Consider the following 14,782-nt stretch of genomic DNA (forward strand, 5'->3'; position numbering starts at 1 on the left):
AGGAACCATAGTTTAAAAGCAATACTAGGATACCCCAGTGATACAGGAGGAAAAACTGAAACAATAATGCTATATTAAAGTGGGGGGGAAGCAAACCTCAAAATACCGACCAACACGTTGCTTTTGGAAATGTTCCCAATATAAAATTCAAGTTACCCAGTTCAGATAAAACAGTTTATCCCCTGTTAACCTCCACTCTAGGTCAGGGATCACTGCTGGCTTCTTTTCGGGTCTTATGCCTTCAAAAGACACAGGCTCAGCTTGCCCAAAGAACTGAAAATAGAATTTCTTCTATTAAACACAGGACTCTGCTAACAACTGAGATGTGTCTGAGAAATGAAGAGCTTTGCAACAAAGACAGGCGCCTGCAATAACCAAATACCATTTTGCATATGCCACCAAGCAGCTTCTGGGGCTAGAAATGAGAGTGTGCGACAAATACTTGCATAGCAATAGCAGGAACACTGGAAATATGGAAACCCCCAACACTGATTATGCGTTTTTATATAGATATACAAACATGATTTGCAGGATGAGTGGGGTAAACATATCATGCTGACAGAGGTGTGTGTCACATGCTAACACTGAAGAGATAGCTATTGCCGGAAGGAAAATTCTGACGTACTCCAAAGTCCAACATATTAAAAAGCCCAACTAGTTGACAAAGGAAGAGCTGCCTCCATCTAGTGCAGTCAAGGACCATCTCCTGTGGCATTTTCTTAGAAAGCTGCCTGGGGTAGTAGCGCTGCAGCGTGTCTCTGATGAATGGCTTCTGCCTGTTCAGTCAGTTCTGGTGCCTCTGGGAGTGTGGCACAGGCGGGCCTGGGTCTGAAGTATCTATGTGGATGGATAAAGCTGCTGGAACATTACAATAACAAAGGGAGAGAAATACAATGAACAGGAACATCAAAGCAAGGTACAATTTGCACATCAACTGTTAGGTGCCAAAATCCACCGTATGCTTCCACTGCCATGACTGCCTATCCTATTCATTTACTTTCAGCCAGGTTTACAGGGCTCTAAAAGACTAGTATACTATGTAGATTCCAAGCGTTGTTTCATTTGTTCATTATTTGCATTTCAAAACGCTATGTAGAAAGCCACACCCTCTGCCAATAAATGCCTTGCTCACAGCCAGCGTGTTGCTGAGGAGGGAAGGGGTGGTCAGTCACAATAAAAACACAAAAACATCAATGCACCCTTCTCTTTATGCAGACTGCAGGGTGCCATGGGGGTGGGCAGAAAGGGAGAACAGTGCCAATTTAAAGCATGATATGGATAACTCCAGAGCTTCTGAAAACCATTCCTGGTTTCAGCACTAGAGAGCTCCCAGCAGTTAAGACTTTCTTTTGCTCTAACCCAGGAATGGGGAACCCACGGCTCTCCTGATGTTCTTGGACTACAGCTAACATGAGTCCCTGTCAGCATAGCCATTGGTCGGGGATGATGTGAATTGTAGTCCAGCAACATCCAGATACTCACCTCTGCTCTTAGCTGTGGAAGTGACCTGACCAAATAAATAGTCCCTGTTCTGTGTTTAATATACACAAGGTTGTGTTTATTCTGCATCAAACGGAAATTTGAATTCTCTGCCCAAACAGCCAAAATTCTGTGATCAGGCTTGGACAAATTTGCACCTGCTTGTTCGCTTTTGATTCTTTATTCTGCTTCTAAAGACCCTTGTTTCAAAGAATACATGATCTGCCACAAATATGCAGTCGGCAGAAAGAAATAACACATTTTCCTTGTGGAAAAAGTGAAGCGACAACTTTAGGGATAAAGGTGGGAACCTGTCTAAGCACCATTTTAAACTTGTCAAAAATGCAGCCAAACTCTCCTGCTAAAAGAGAAATCAGCCTTGCGCAAAAGAAAATGGATGAAGTTCACTCGATTGTCACTGAAGCAGCTTGAGCACACCTTGCAGTGTCTACCTATGCTGCAGGAAAGCGGTGGAAAGAAAACTAGCAATCCTTTTATTCGTCCCACTGAAGTGACTGAAATAAATTGAGCAAGAATATACATTGCCTAAAAGGACACTAATGAAACCAGCTCCTCCTTGAAGACAGCTAGACCATGAGCAAATGCAAGAGGGTCCAAATACAGCTCACATTCTTAAAAGCTAAGGGGAACTGTTAGGCTATGAGACATGCCTAAAACAAGGGAACATAAAACTGTTTCTCAGGTGGATTTGGGAGGAATTTTGAGGGGCCAGGGCAGTCTCCAAGTCTAGTTAAGAATCAAATTCTATTAAGCCTGCTATAATACCCTGCTATTAAGCCTGCATAAGTGGGACGCAGGTGGCGCTGTGGGTTAAAGCCTCAACGCCTAGGACTTGCCGATCGAAAGGTCTGCGGTTCGAATCCCTGCGGCGGGGTGCGCTCCCGCTGCTCGGTCCCAGCGCCTGCCAACCTAGCAGTTCGAAAGCACCTCCGGGTGCAAGTAGATAAATAGGGACCGCTTACCAGCGGGAAGGTAAACGGCGTTTCCGTGTGCGGCTCTGGCTCGCCAGAGCAGCGATGTCACGCTGGCCACGTGACCCGGAAGTGTCTCCGGACAGCGCTGGCCCCCAGCCTCTTAAGTGAGATGGGCGCACAACCCCAGAGTCTGTCAAGACTGGCCCGTACGGGCAGGGGTACCTTTACCTTTATTAAGCCTGCATAATATCCTAGTACTCAACAGCTGCCCAGCAATAGAGTAGGGAGAACATTACCATACTTTCAATTGAGGACTATTTGTGGTGTCTGACCTACACACACAACTACCCCGGGAGCATGTGGAACTGCAAAAGCAAGTGCAAGTGCGACTTAGGGTCTCCACGGTGGAGTGGCAACAGTGGTGTATATAATAACCCCATATTTAGGGATGGCAGCTGCTCTAGAAGCGTGAGGCGGTCACATAGGGTTCTCATGTGTGAACCATTTCTTAGGGATTGAAAAGGAATTGTAGTTACAGATTCACCCAGAGTAAGTGGGCATGACCTTGTACCGGTACCACTAAATATATATTAGGTTAAAAGAAAAAACAACCCTCCAGATTGCAGCTTCCGTTGCCACCACTGGATGCATCTTAAGTGGCCTGACTATCATCATCTAAATTCAGTCAAATTCAACAAAACTTTCTGTAGGTGGGGAGGGGGAGGGGTCTACGACAAAGGAAGATTTGTTGCTGCATGTTTAAGAAAGAAGCTAAATTCATCACAATGACAGGGGAGAGTGTTGGCAGAGATTTGAGCTATTTATTCTTTTAGGAAAATCCTATAAAGAATGACATGAGGAAGCCTCTATCTGCAGTCTTGTTCATCACGGTGGTGAGGAGTCCGATAACAGATGTATGCAGTAGCGTGATTTAGTGCCGGGAGCTGGCCCCTGATGTGTATTAATACAGCGGCAAAGCGGAACGAGCCTCTCTTCATCACTCATCTCTATAAAAGAGGTGGAATCCGAGATGGCCCGATGTTAGGCAGAGCAAGCCCATTTGTTCTGCTGACTGATGGAGCCAGCTCAGGCTGTGTCCTTCACCTCTCTGGGGCACACGGGTTGCATAAAAGGAGTTCACTGAAGCAGGACCTGGTCAACAAGTGAGATGAGAGCTGTTGGGCTCAGCCAGAGATCTGTTTTGGAGGCAGGGTCTAGTCCAAATGGGGCATCCTTGCTTGTACAACCCCCCCTCGGTCTCAGGCCTGGGCCTGAATGGTGACTCACACCAATCTTTCACTGCCAACACAAAAAGTCGTCATGTGAAGCTAGCTCTTACAGTGAAAGAAAATTGAGTCCAACAAGCTAGTCAGAGAGGAAATGTCCAAGTCAGTGCTGATTGAAAGCATGCCAGGGGGAGAAGAATCCTTTGGCCAGAGATGTGCATGCCCCATGTATCACACAAAAACACGGAAAGATATCTTGCTTCCTTGGAATACTGGCTCTCATCTCTCCCCTCACGTTCTTTTCTAATAAAGGAGAAGGCCATTTCTAGCTCAGCTGACTGTAAACTGTAAATAGAGGTGGCCAATCTGTGATCCTCCACACGCTGTTGAGCTTAAACTCCCATTGTATGTGACCATTTAACCATGCTGGCTGGGGGGAAGAGATACACACAGGCAGCCTATATGTCTCTTTCTCTCCACCCTACACTGTGACTTCAAAAGCCGTCCAGGGGCTTTTAAATCGCCCCGGGACAGCGGAGGAATTCTCCGCTGTCCCGGGGCGATTTAAAAGCCCCCGGGAAGGCAGGCAGGGGGGACAAAGACTTTTGCCCCCCGCCCGCCTTCAGAAGAGGTCCTGGACCGGGGGCCGAAAGGCTTTGCTCCCCCCCCCCCGCCAGCATTTTAAAAGCAGTCCGGGATAGCAGGGAAGCGCTTCCCGCTATCCCGGATGGCTTTTGAAGGCAGGCGGGGGGAGCAAAGACGTTTGCCCCCCGCCCGCCTTCCTGGACCTCTTCTGAAGGCCGGAGGGGGGGGGGGAAAGGCTTTGCTCCCCACCGCTAGCATTTAAAAGAGGTCCCCAGAGATTTCCCTATGGGCTTTCTTCTTGCGAAGCAAGCCCATAGGGAAATTCGTTTTGCGAAGCGCCTCCAAAACGGAAAACCCTTTCGTCTAGCGGGTTTTTCGTCTTGCGAGGCGTTCGTCTTGCGGGGCACCACTGTATCACTGCACTTCAGGTTTCTTAGTGCAAGACAGGATCCATAAAACCTTCCTGAGACAACTGCTATGGACAAATGTTTAGCAATACTCTTCTCATTCCACTCACTGCCTCACTGACTGCTCCTCCTCTTTGCTATTCTTTAAGAAGTGTGTGCACATTCACGTATGCAGAGAGCTCCATGAGCAGACATTCTGCTTGTGTCAGGACACAAGGTGCACATGCAGCTCTGTATTTCAACAGTTTGTCGCCTCTCTACATACACACCTGCATCATCTGCTGCCTGGGGCAGTCACCTCACTGTAGCTAATTGTAGGGCCAGCCCTGTGGTAGATATGCATTGCAAGATTACTACTACCACCCACACCAACGTTTTATTTTGTTACTAGAGCCTGTAGGAGTAGTACAAGGGTAGTAGATCTGCCTGCATATGGATTTGGAGTAGAGGAAGCATGCCTGAACAGAACACACACAAAGCTGTGTAGAGACCGGAAACATCAAGGGTCAAGAGATATGGGGAAAAAACATCAAGATTGGCAATGAAGAAGGCACCAGTGCTGGCAAACCAAGGAGCTGGTTCTATTTAATTAATCCTTACTAGTGGATTAATTGTTACCTCGTTCTGTCCAAGCATTTGCTAATCAATGGGAGTTCACTTTTTTGGTTAAAATTAATGCTTTTTCTTTAGGGACCAGGTGAAGATATTTCTCTATAATCAGGCCTTTAGCTGATGAATATTCTATGGCCTTTTAAATGTGTTTAGGGAGGCGGGAGTTATTGGTTTGCTTTTGTTTTATTATGCATTTTGTGTTCTCATTTTGTATTTTTAAGTTGTGAACAGCCCTGTGATCTTTGGATGAAGGGTGGTATATTATATTATTATTATTATTATTATTATTATTATTATTATTATTATTTACTACTACTACTATTATATTGGATTATTCTTATGTGTGGGTGGCCTTCAATCCAATAACCTACATTTTCTTGGGATACCAGCATACTCCTCTCTCATCCAGAAATGTTGTTTCTTCTGCTTTAAGAAAATAAAGCATACTCTCAAAGCACAAAACAGTTTCTCTCAATGAGTAAGATGCTCTTTAGGCAAAGTACCAAGAGATTGGCACAAGGGAGAAGCCAGCATCCATGTCCTATTTCCTTTAAGCTCTCCAAACACTTCACTACTAGTAGTTGGACTGTGTCAACCAGACTTTGCAACTGCTGGCTTCCAGATAGTTTGGACTACAATTCCCATCAACTTTAGGTAGCACAGCCACAGGTCACTAGGTTGGAAAAGGCTGGGGTAAACTCTGTGCTTTTTTTTTAAAAAAAAGTGATGTTAATGTGCAAAGGAAGGCCAAGTTTTGCAAACTAAATTACATGAGCTAAATTAACATGCATATACTTGGTTGCATGACCAATTCTGCCCCTGCTAGTCACAGAAGGCAGAAGAGCAAGGAAATATTATTAAGCCCTATTCCTGGCCATCAGGAGCTGAGTGCCCTCACTGCCTTTTGATTATTGTTTTCTAAAAAATTTTTTACTGAACTTTTTAACAGCAAGCAAACTGCAGAAAAGCTGCCTTTTGATTATTCATCAGGCATTATCCAACTGACTGCCACAGTCACAAGGAGTAGAAAATGAACTTTCTGCATCCAATACTAAATGTGGCATTTGTGCAATGCAAGTGATACAACCCTGCCCTGGGAAGCCTGAACAGCTGAAAGGGCAGGTCTTTCTTAAAATTCAGATGTTTTCCTGCTCTTTCAAAACAGTAGCCCCCTAAATCACTAACCATTTATACTGAGGTTTAGCCTATTTACCTGAAGTTGGGCTGGAAAGGGAGGCTGTTGCCATTACAGGCTTCCTCTTCCTCTTTATGTCCCTTGAACATGGGGGTCCGAGATGTATATTGGTCTGCCTAAAAAGGAAGAAATAAAGTATAATGATTAAAAAATTAGGGCAACAAACACCATCCTGACAGTCCCTTTATTTATTATTTATTTTTTATAAAATAAATAACAAGAAGGACTTGCTTCATGAACTCACCAACCTCAATGATTTCACTGGCAGGCACATAAAGCAGGACACCATACACAGATCTTAAGGTTGATCTGCAGAGGTGGAAACTCCCAACTGCAGGTGAAGTTTTACTCTCTTGTCTAATAAGCATTAGGTTGGAACACTAGAATCATCATATTTAGGCTGGCAATAGAGCTCCCTCCACTCCCCCAGAAAAGTGAGCCTTGTTTTCCCCTATGCATAATGCAAACAAGATGGAACTAGGCATCTCAAGGAATCCTCTACAGTGGTACCTTGTTTTGAGTCCAGGATTTGTTCCGGAGCCCCGGAGGCTCCACGAAAGGGATGCTCGCCAAAGTGCCGCTCTGCGCATGCGCGAAGAGCAATTTAGCACATCTGCACATGCGTAAGCGGCAAACCCAGAAGTAACCCATTCTGGTACTTCCAGGTTTGCCGTGAACGTTTGCTGAAATGGACGGTCGACAGGACAGACGTTCACAGAGGTATTATTGTACATTAAACAAGCACCCTTCTTGAAATGTATGTTTAATTTCAATTGATCTTCTGAGAGACAGCCATACAAAGCATTCCCTTTAGAACAGAAAAGTGTTTCAGTTGAAAAATATGGTCCTTTGTTATTATAATATCAAACTTAGGAATTTCATGAGTTTTCTAAGAACCTCAATTTTCAGGCCTTCTCTGTAGACCCTCAAACTGATAATACAGTTGAAGGCTCTTGTATTTTCCCCGTTTTAGAAAGCAAAATATATGGATTGTACCAATGCAAGGAAGGAAATGTGCTTATTAACTGATCGCCTTGAAAATAATTAGTTCAGCTATCCTCATGCAGAAGGAAACATTCAGTAGAACACACTTCCTATCAAGGGTATTGCTACTGTGACAGTATTCAGCTCAGCTGTTGCAGTTGTACTTACAGTTTCCACTGCAAATACCAGATGCATAAAAGGTGCTTTTTCTAAGCCTTGAGGTACCACCTGGGGCTATTTCTGATGCCTTCAAAGGTCAAAATTAATAGTGAGAACAGAGATCCTTCTCCTCTTTGAAACACCACCAGCCAGCTGGGCACCCAATTCTGATCTGCACATCATAGGTAGAAATCACTACAAGTTGCTCATCCCATCCAGTGAACACAACATCTTTGCATGCAAGGATTAACCCATTGCACAGCACAGAAAAGTGTCCTGGTAACAAAGGATAAGCAATTCATTCAAAAAAAAATTCCCTACACATGTACTAGAGAGACTGGCAACCAGACTGGCCTATCCAAACTGTAGCCCTAGGGAGATTATCTCCACCCTCTTCTCCAACAGTCAGCATCAGATGTGCTTTTAACAAAACAACAGCATGGAACCATTGCCACACATGTTCACATTACTCACGGGCAACTTTCAACAGAGGTCTCTGTATTTCTTTTCCATTATGCTGGCCACTAGCACCCGTCAGTGATTAATACATACACACACACACACTCCCAATATGGAGCTACCTATGATGATGCAGCACCCGCATTTGGCAGCACAGCAGACACAGATAAAGAGATGGTTTGGTTGTCTACTTGGCGTCCCCTCCTTAAACTACATTTACAATCACATACCAGAAAGAAAAATGTTTTCCAAGGGTTCAGAAAGGCACCTAATGCATTACCACTGTATGCAACTCTGAATGTGGGTTTCATAATGTAGGTTGATGGTATATCATGCTGCAGTGAGATTTTCATCTGTGGCCGCCACTGTATGGGCTCTGCTTTAGCACTCTTCATGGGTTATATTTCCTCTGGTGACTTGTTAATCATGTCTTAACTTGGACTTGCCAGATCTCATACTGAGACCAGACTCTTAATAAGACCTGGTCTTAACCAGTGGAAAGAACTGGGAGGCTTGGCTCTGCTTAGGAAACCGTACCATCCCAAATGGCCAACTAGCCAACCACTAAGGCAATGAATGCCCTAAGCCAGGAACGAGGAAGCTCAAGCCCAAGCGCCCAATGTGAACCCTCCCCAGTCATCTAACTGACTCTTGGGACTCTCCTGACATCACTGGGCATGCTCTGTGCTTTTGCCTGGCTGAGATGTCTTTGACCTCTGGCAATGCCTTCTGCTTGCCTGGATGGAGAATTGTAACTGCCAACTTTTGTGTGGGCAATATATAGCTAATGTGCACGTCTGTCCCATGTACCACTGGAATGTGGCCCCCAGAAACCTGCCCAGGCTTTAGGCTACAAAAGCTTCCTGCTCTAAGCATTTCCAAGAAAAACAAAGACAGGGAACCTTTATTCTGCCACCTAGATACATGGAAAGCACTAAGCTCAACCTGCTACCTCAATGCAATTCACATTGGTACTGAGGAACATATTCTCAATGCCAACTTCTTCATGCTTTCCACTTTTAAAAAGTGCATTGTCAAACAGAAGCTACAACAGACATGGCATGATTAGTAAATGCTTTGTGCTCTTAAAAGAGCCGCAATTACAGGCATGTGAAAAGAAGGAAAGCGGTCCCTGAGATGCGCTCTCTCACATGCCTCCCAAGAAGCGGCAGGCCATTAAAATTCCATGATGAAGAATCAAAACAGCCTGGGAACAGCCAGGAGGCAATACAGCAAATTAATACACCAACTATCCCCAAGGAGGATGGCAAAAAGGGAGGGAAAGCAGGGGGGGACGACGAACGGGGACGACTCTCGTCGCTTTGCAAAATAAAATTATACTACTAATGATAACAGAGTCACCAAACACACACCCCCACACACCACTTCTAATGATGGGTGTGGAATTCCCAGTGCTGCTTCTGACACTTTGAGAGAAGTCTCACCACATCACAGACAGACAGCTAAAAAGAAAGTCTTGGTATACTACAATTTATACAGCCTTTTAACTGCATCTTCCAAGGAACCCTCCATGCAGAGGCTTCTCCTTGACACCAAAAAGCCGCTCCTCGCACACCCATGGCTCTACACTCAGCAATCTGGCTGGCGGCTCTGTTTAAATGAAGCAATGGGTTACAAGACAGTGACTATGCTACCTAGATGAATTTCTCCGGAAACCACTAGGGAGGTAAAGAAAACATAGGTTAAGGCAGACAGGTGAAAAAAACAGAATTTGCCTGATAACAGGGCTTCCAATTGCATAATACATTTGTGAAAGGCTTTCCGGAGGCAGACAGTGCTTATAAGAACTGGCAGTTTGAGCAGTAGGGAAATAATTTACCTGGCATAATGCTAGTATGGGCAACGATGGCCCAAGGTGCTGCACTTTTTGAAGGATGCTTTTCTTTCTGCTACATGCCAGAATATTATATCTCATAAGTAATACAGCCTCAATAAGCTTGGAAATTATGGGAGGAATTCACCTTGCGCTAAGCTGATCAGCTGTCATTTCAGCTTGCCTGAAGGAACAATTCCCCCACTCCTTCCCCTGAATGCTATTCCAGGGGTTCTCCAGACTGACCGCCCCTCACAAGCCAAATTTGGAAAGTGGAGTTCCTTAATGCAGGTCCTCCACTGATGGGACTAATTGATTTCCGCCCATTAGCAGGGCCCACTCATAAGTTACAAGCCCCAAAACATGTTTACTTGCTCACCTAGCTGCATATATACACAGATGTCCGTCATCAGAAATACAAAGTAAGACCTAAAGCAGGCATAGGCAAATTCGGCCCTCCAGATATTTTGGGACTACAACTCCCATCATCCCTAGCTAACAGAACCAGTGTTCAGGGATGATGGGAGCTGTAGTCCCAAAACATCTGGACGGCCGAGTCTGCCTATGTCTGACCTAAAGCTTAAAAACATCACTTGGAATCAAATTAAATTCAGTACCAGAAACTTGACAAGTTTAAGCTACTGGCTTTCATCTTCATAACAGAATAAGAGCTGCAGAGAACATTAAGGTTATCTAAGCAAGTCCCTGCCTTAGGTAAGGTACTTCCAACCACACACCTCTACAGAGTATGTGTGCCAAATGACAAAAAAGTGAACAAGGTACTGAAGCAATAGGTTTAATAAACATTACAAATGGCTCAAAAAGGACAAGACAAGATACATATTACAGTAGAATTTGCCCACCCAAGTCTGGGTTGTTAAATAATACTGAATCTTTCCATTTTAGCAATGCAAATGAAACCTTCTTGACCCTCTAGCACAGGGATGTCCAACCAGTAGGTCGTGATCTACTGGTAGATCCCCAGCTGATCCTGGTAGATCACGGGATCCTTATCGTGTACAAAAAGTTATGTGGGGAAAGCTAAAAAAAACCTCTGTGCAATCCTCCCCCAAAAAGCTCAGCAACTCTGGGCACTTTCCTCCTAAAAAAAGCTCAGCAATTCTGGGCAGTCCACTCACCCCATGCATGCTCCTCCTCCCTCCAATGACAATGGGTAGATCACTGCCACTTTTTTATACTGGGAGTAGATCACAGTCTCTTGGGAGCTGGATATGCCTGCTCTAGCACAAGTCCACTTCACTCAACATTTCATCACCAGTCATGACATTCTGCCAGAACTATAGAACAAGAGTGAAATCTTCAAAGATCTCAAATGAAAATTTCTTCCTAATCTCACATATCCCTCACTGAGGCACCAGATTAAATAATAAAATATCCTTTATATAATATATGTTGTCCGCTCCCATGACAATAATTTGAAGTGGCTATTTTGGATTTTTACATTTTCTACTTTTAGTTAGCATTTTCTTCAGACTCCCAGGCTAAATTGAATAATGGATAGAGCCATTCCTCACGTTTAAATTTTCTTTAACCTCCCTATTCAATTATTCCCTCGCTATTATATTGAGCTTTCTAATGCACAACACAAAGTCTGCTCCTTGTCCAGGTATCAGTCATCCAAATTCATGGGCCCAGTTCACATGTAACACTAACAACATATACATAAAATCAATTCAAATTCAATACAGAAACCAACAGAGTATTATCATTTTAATGGGTATTTTTAATGGTATTTGTTTTATGCTGCAGCGCAGTTCTGTGGTTGTTGTAAATCTCTTATTTAGTTTGCTGCCTTGGACTCTTGAGGAAAAGCAGGATAAAAATGTTTTAACCCAAAGAAGTAGAAAAGGAAGTCACCTATGCAATTTGTTTCTGACTCCACAAACCAAGAGATACCATACCATTCCTCACAATGAAAGCAGAAGGTGATGGTTACCTGGCTGTGCAGTGTGCTGGTGAGCACCTTCGGTGGGAAGCATCAGCAAGAACATCCAAAGAATAGAGAGGAGATAGTGGATTGAACTGGAAAGACAAGAGAGAATTGGTTAACAACATGTGAAGTAACGTTCACTGAATACAGTTGTACTATCTTTACCCAGTCTCTCACATTATCTGGAGTCTTACATTCCATATGTAGCGGCAGGCCAATTTCTGAGCCCAGGCCACACTGCTCACTCATCTAGAGGAGAAAACCAACTGGACTTTGAACACACCTAGTCGAGAAGAAAACACTTTTCTCCACTCTCAAGAAAGAAAGAAAACCTCTACCAATTAGGTCTGTTTTCATTTGTACAGAGCTGTGTACAAAGGAGATTGACATCCACCTTCACTGTGAGATGTTTCTTTGATCATAGTCCACTTGAGAACCACCAGCATAGATGCCACTTTAGCATCACAAGAAGATCATTTGCAAAACTCAACTGCAGAAACAAATTGTTCTTTACAGAGATGTGAGCAATTGAAGCAATCAGTTTCAACAGTACCAATGATCACAGCATACTGCATTTATTTCTCCAGAAAAAGAACTTTTACCACAACGAGAAATATTTTCTTCTAAAAGGCAAGAGAGCAGCACTTGAGGTTCTTTAAAAAAAACCTAAACACTATTCAAACATTAACAGAACATATGATACAGTCCATGTGGTCCAGAAGGAGTGAATTAAACAGTTGGATGCCTACAGACATTCTTCCTGCATGTGCAAAATTAACATGTCAATGATACAGCTGAACTCAATGGCTTCCTCCCATGTGCATGAGAAGACTTTAACATGCAACTCCCCATCAACCTATCTGTTGTAGCGTAGTCTCAGAAAGGCCCTGCTAAACAGCTGGATCAGTTCAATCTTCAATCACAGAGAACTTAAATAAATAGTAAGGAAAAGCGCCAATAAACTACAGCATTGCAAGATGTCAGTTTTTACCCTATCAACTATCTCTATGGAAGCCTGCAAATTCCAACCTTCTGAACAGCTGTAGTGCCACTTACCACTTGCTCCCAACCAAACTTCAAAGAAATTCAAATTGCTAGACTGTGTACTGCAAAAAAGCACCATTTCCTTTAAAAATAGATGCCCTCTTACTTTATTTTTGAACAATATAAACATATAAGTTATCCAGTTGCTGGAAGCTCACTATAAAACCCAAGGAACTTCAAAATAATGTGAACAGCTGGTTGGAAAAAGTTTGGGCATACTGTAATCAGATTCACTTTCAGATGGATTTCAGATGAGTTCAAAATGAAGTACGTCGCTGCAGGTTTTTAAACTACACTTTTGAGCTTATTAAGAGATTTTTATTTTATTTTTTTGCTATCAAATGAGGAACACAGACCTAATCTAATTGATTAAATTGTAACTGAACTAACAACAACTCTGTACATTCAGGAGTTAGTCCATTGACCTTTTACACTGGTGTAAGTTAGTTGTGGCTGCAAATTTAATTGGGAGAACTGAAGTGTAAATATTCAGTGGCTCTCCCTATTACCAGTGGGAACCAGAACATGGGAAAACCATCTCTAAATACACTTGGAATTACCAGCTTTCTCTCTGTCTTACCAGCACAGCTAAGAAAGTACCAGCATGGCTAAATAACCAAGTTAAACCAACTATCAAATGCAGTAAGACTTCTTTTGAAGACAGGGAGAGAATGTTGTTGTTATTGATAATGAACAAACAATTAAAAGGGGCAGAGGGAGAAGACACTATGTTCTGGAAAATCGCATGAAAATTTATTTATTCTTACATTTACATCTCACCTCTCCTTTAAGGAGCTCAAGGTGGCACATGTTTCTCCCTCTCCTCATTTCATCCTCACAATAACCCTGTGAAATGGGTTGGGTCAGTCACTATTTCTCAGCCTAAAAATCACCAGCTGAGCTAATGGCCAAGAGGGGATTTGAACCATGGATTCTCAGGTCCTAGTCTGATGCTCTAACCACTACACTTTATTGGTGATTCAAAATGAACAGATAGAAAAATGCACCCCAAAAATGCTTTAAATAATCAGAAAGCTAGATGGAAAGGCAGCTAGAAAGAGGGGAAATGTAGGAGAAGGCCAAAGTTTTAGGCCCTAGGGAACTGTTTGATACAAGGAGTCATTGTGAAGTAAGGTCTTCCAGCATACAGTGTATGACCAAAGGAAGGTCTTTCGGCCTTGCACACAGGCTGCAAATGTGAAATAAATTGGAGGCCACGACTTCATTCTTTCTAGAGACAGAAATCAAGTAAGAATATACAAGAGAAGCAAAGTACAGCCATCTTACCTGGTTGCGATCTCTCATTCCCATTGACGGCAACCAGAAACTAGAGAGATTGTAGAAGAGACGAAATTGGAGGAAGCATGAGAAAAGAATTGGAAAAAAGGAGGGGGAAACAGATGCACAGAGAAGAAAAGAAGAGGATTAAACATCCATGTAAGACAGGTGCATTGAAGACAGGTTTAAGACGAGGGGAATTAATCTAGGTATCAATGGATGAGAGAAACTCAATCCAATGGGTGCCACACTTAAATTAACAGCAAAAAGAGTAGGGAAACCAGCACCCCATATATAAAAGGGAAATTTCAGGCATGCTCATCCACCCACCCACATTTGTGATATCCAAGAGGATATACTAATTCAGAAATGTAGATAATTCATTAGTAACAGAAGCTGGTGACTACCTTGGGTACCCTCCCTACCATAGCCCAGCAGATCAGGTACTTCTAATACTGAAGTTTCTTTTATTAGTCTATGCTGGGTTCTTGTGCATTTTGCCAATTCACATAGTGCAAGAATGAGGAAGATGATTACATTGACAGGAGCATTGCACTGGCCTTTTTTCTTTCTTTTTTTTAGCACAGTGGGAAGAGGATAGGAAATGCAACAGGAATACAGAAAGGCAAGCACA

The 14,782-nt window shown here is 43.2% G+C and overlaps 1 protein-coding gene across 6 annotated transcripts in view; it reads right to left on the minus strand.

The window, feature by feature from the left end:
- Positions 1-486: 486 nt before the first annotated feature.
- Positions 487-14,782, minus strand: part of GPATCH2L (G-patch domain containing 2 like) — a 29,298-nt gene continuing 15,002 nt past the window's right edge. For 2 of the 6 annotated variants that reach the window (XM_081913556.1, XM_081913557.1), the window contains exons 7-10: positions 14,158-14,197; positions 11,833-11,918; positions 6,458-6,555; positions 487-858 (exon numbers count right to left, since the gene is read on the minus strand). In XM_081913556.1, the coding sequence (XP_081769682.1) occupies positions 785-858; positions 6,458-6,555; positions 11,833-11,918; positions 14,158-14,197 (298 nt within the window). In that variant the 3' untranslated portion in view covers positions 487-784. The remainder of the gene's footprint in view (positions 859-6,457; positions 6,556-11,832; positions 11,919-14,157; positions 14,198-14,782) is intronic. The other 4 variants (XR_014168801.1, XM_081913559.1, XM_081913558.1 and 1 more) reach the window with 3 other exon arrangements.

Source organism: Podarcis melisellensis (genome assembly GCF_964234715.1).
Source record: "Podarcis melisellensis genome assembly, chromosome: 1".
In the NCBI taxonomy this organism is placed as follows: Eukaryota; Metazoa; Chordata; class Lepidosauria; order Squamata; family Lacertidae; genus Podarcis; species Podarcis melisellensis.